Below are 2861 nucleotides of genomic sequence, written 5' to 3'. Positions count from 1 at the left end.
GACAGCGCAGTCAGCGCAGGAGGCATTCTTTACTTTAAATACTGGCAACGATCGCAGCAGAGAATCAGTTCACTCGACGACTTTAACGTGTGCACACTCAGTTGCCCAGAAAAGAAAAGTAGCGCATTGACGCAAAGAAAACGCTAACGCTAACGAGACGAGAAGAGACGTTAACGTGGACGTAGACGACTCGCAAAGTCGTTGCGTGTTGAACAGTGAAACGTAACGACGATACAACCAACACAAAGTATCGCCCCCGAGCGGGAGTGTGTGTGTTTTTTTTTTCCGATCAAAAAGAATAGTAATAATAATACTACAAGTATTGCCAATAGTGCAAGCAAACCCAAAACCAAAAGCACTTGGATTAGCAGCAGCAGCAACTACTAAATACTACCTAATTCCATATATTTTTTTGAGCACGTGTAAAAAGTGTAAAAAGTGTGTTTTGAAACATGCATCTGCCTTCGGGACCCACAATGGTGGCCAACACCACAGCACATACACAAGTCCTGGCTGCAGCGGCGGCGGCAGCAGCAGCAGCTGCGGCTGTAAACAGTGGGAGTAGTAGTGTGGCGCCCAACGCGGGGCACAATATAAGCACACACTCAACGGCAAGCTCCACGGGCAGCTCCACGCCTGATACGTTGCAGGGAGTTAATTCAAGCAGCAGCAGCAGCAACAATGGCAGCAGCAATAACAACAATGGCAGCAGCGCCAACAACAGCACCAGCAACAACAATAACGGCAGCTCCAGCAACAATAACAACAACTCGGCCAAGATGCCCAGCTCGATGACAGATATGTTTGCTAGTCTACACGAAATGCTGCAGGAATACCACGGAGAGTTGGCCCAAACGGGATCTCCCTCAATACTCTGCAGTGCGCTGCCGAACCACTGGCGCTCAAACAAATCTCTGCCGGGCGCATTCAAGGTGATCGCTCTGGACGATGTGCCCGACGGCACTCCAGTTACGATCAAGTGCGGGAACGATGAGAACTACTGCGGCGAGCTGCGCAACTGCATGACCACAATGAAGAATCAGGTGGCCAAGTTCAATGATTTGCGTTTCGTGGGTCGTTCCGGACGGGGCAAGTCATTCACACTGACCATCACGATTGCAACATATCCAGTTCAGATTGCCTCGTACACGAAAGCCATCAAGGTGACGGTCGACGGGCCGCGGGAGCCAAGAAGTAAGCAAAGTGAGTTTTTAGTTTGAAATTTTATTTTGATTTTTGCATCCCAACCACCAAACCACCCAACCACCATCCTCCAATCATCCTCAAGAAACCACCCACCCAGCCCCCACAACATACCCAACCAAGTTTTAAATCGATTCTGTATGGCCCATTAATTGAATATAACTAACCAACATTTTGTGGCTTCTCTCGCTTCTCTTCACTTCAGGCTATGGCTATCCACATCCCGGCGCCTTCAATCCCTTCATGCTGAATCCAGCCTGGCTGGATGCCGCCTACATGACCTATGGCTACGCAGACTACTTTCGGCATCAAGCCGCTGCCGCTGCTGTGCATCATCCAGCTTTGTCGAAGCCCTCGCCTCCCAGCAGCAGCAGCGTCCTGTCCCCAGGCAGTGCCAATGCGGGTTCTATTGCGCCGGGCGGTGCCGTGCCAACGTCCGATTATCATCATGTGAATGCTGTCGCCGCACAACTGACGCCACCACCACAGGTCCCGCCAAGTGGTGTAGCCACACAGCCTGCGGCCGCTTCAATGTTGCCTTCACCGCCCGTTGCCACCGCCGCTTCTAATGCATACGGCATGCCGCAATTTCCCTTCAATCATGTGGCCGCTGCTGCTGCAGCCGCCGCTGCTGCCGGTGCACATCCAGAGCTTCTGCATCCAGCCGCTGCTGCTGCAGCTGCCGCAGCCCAGCAGAAGACGCCACCATCGGCGGTGACGTCAGTTACGAATCTTCCCCATGCCTTCCATCCGTACAACTTTGCCGCCGCCGCAGGACTGCGGGCTCGCAATGCAGCGGCAGCAGCTGCCGGTCTCCACAATACATCGGCGGACTCCACGCACTTGAGTGGTGCACACATCAGCCCCGCCTCTTCCCGCCCCTCCTCGTCATCGCCACCCACGCAACAGCAACATGTGCTCCTCAAGCTGAACACCTCCATCGAAACGAGTTCGATTCACGAACAGAGCGCCTCCGATGCGGACTCGGACGATGAACAAATCGATGTGGTTAAGTCGGAGTACGATTTAGACAAGTCCATCGACTCCACTCGCTCCTCGCCCACGCAGCACATTACGGTGCCGCTGCGAATGCGTTGCGACCTGAAAGCGCCATCAGCATTGAAGCCCCTCTTCCATGAGTCGTCGGCGGCCGTGGCGCGCCAAACATCGCCGGAGACTACGCTGCCGGCGGCTACAAAGCTAAAGAATGTGGTGGCGCAACAGAAGACAGTGTGGCGACCTTACTGAGCTTGCCGGCAGCTGCTCGAAGGGATCGAGCTGTGACCAAGCCCAGAAAAGCAAGGGAAGACGCGAATGCACGCACGACAACGGATGCGAACGTTTGAAGGCATGATAGCCGACGGCAAAGCACAACGCAGGGCCTGTGAAGTGGACAGAGAAACGAACGAGAAGGAGAGAGCTCGCGGAAAAGCGGCCAGTGATAAAAACCGAAGTCGGCAGCAAACCAGAATATTGTGATATAGTGTTAAGTAAATGAAGGAGCAGCAGTAATCGAAAGCACCCACACACACACACACAGCTCCGGCCGGCAAACGGATGCACGTGAACATTGCACAAAGCCCCATGAGAGCAAACAGGAAGGAAGCCTAACCCGAACCCGAACCCGTAACCGAAAACCGAAAACCGTACCCGCAAAT

At 53.7% G+C, this 2861-nt stretch overlaps 1 protein-coding gene across 2 annotated transcripts; it reads left to right on the top strand.

The window, feature by feature from the left end:
• Positions 1 to 452: 452 nt before the first annotated feature.
• Positions 453 to 2451, top strand: LOC115627548 (segmentation protein Runt). 2 transcript variants are annotated; one of them, XM_030523263.1, is made up of 4 exons: positions 453 to 643; positions 710 to 1194; positions 1409 to 1840; positions 1928 to 2451. In XM_030523263.1, exons 1-4 carry the CDS (start codon positions 453 to 455, stop codon positions 2449 to 2451), a joined length of 1632 nt encoding a protein of 543 aa, XP_030379123.1. The 2 variants fall into 2 exon arrangements, with proteins under 2 accessions (XP_030379123.1, XP_030379124.1); XM_030523264.1 differs by having other exon boundaries at positions 710 to 1203.
• The last annotated feature ends 410 nt before the right edge of the window (positions 2452 to 2861 follow it).

The sequence above is a fragment of the Scaptodrosophila lebanonensis genome, unplaced genomic scaffold, assembly GCF_003285725.1.
Source record: "Scaptodrosophila lebanonensis strain 11010-0011.00,11010-0021.00 unplaced genomic scaffold, SlebRS2 tig00000096-arrow-pilon, whole genome shotgun sequence".
Taxonomy (NCBI): Eukaryota; Metazoa; Arthropoda; class Insecta; order Diptera; family Drosophilidae; genus Scaptodrosophila; species Scaptodrosophila lebanonensis.
Note: the sequence above shows the minus strand (reverse complement) of the source record. Positions and strands in the feature narration are given on the sequence as shown.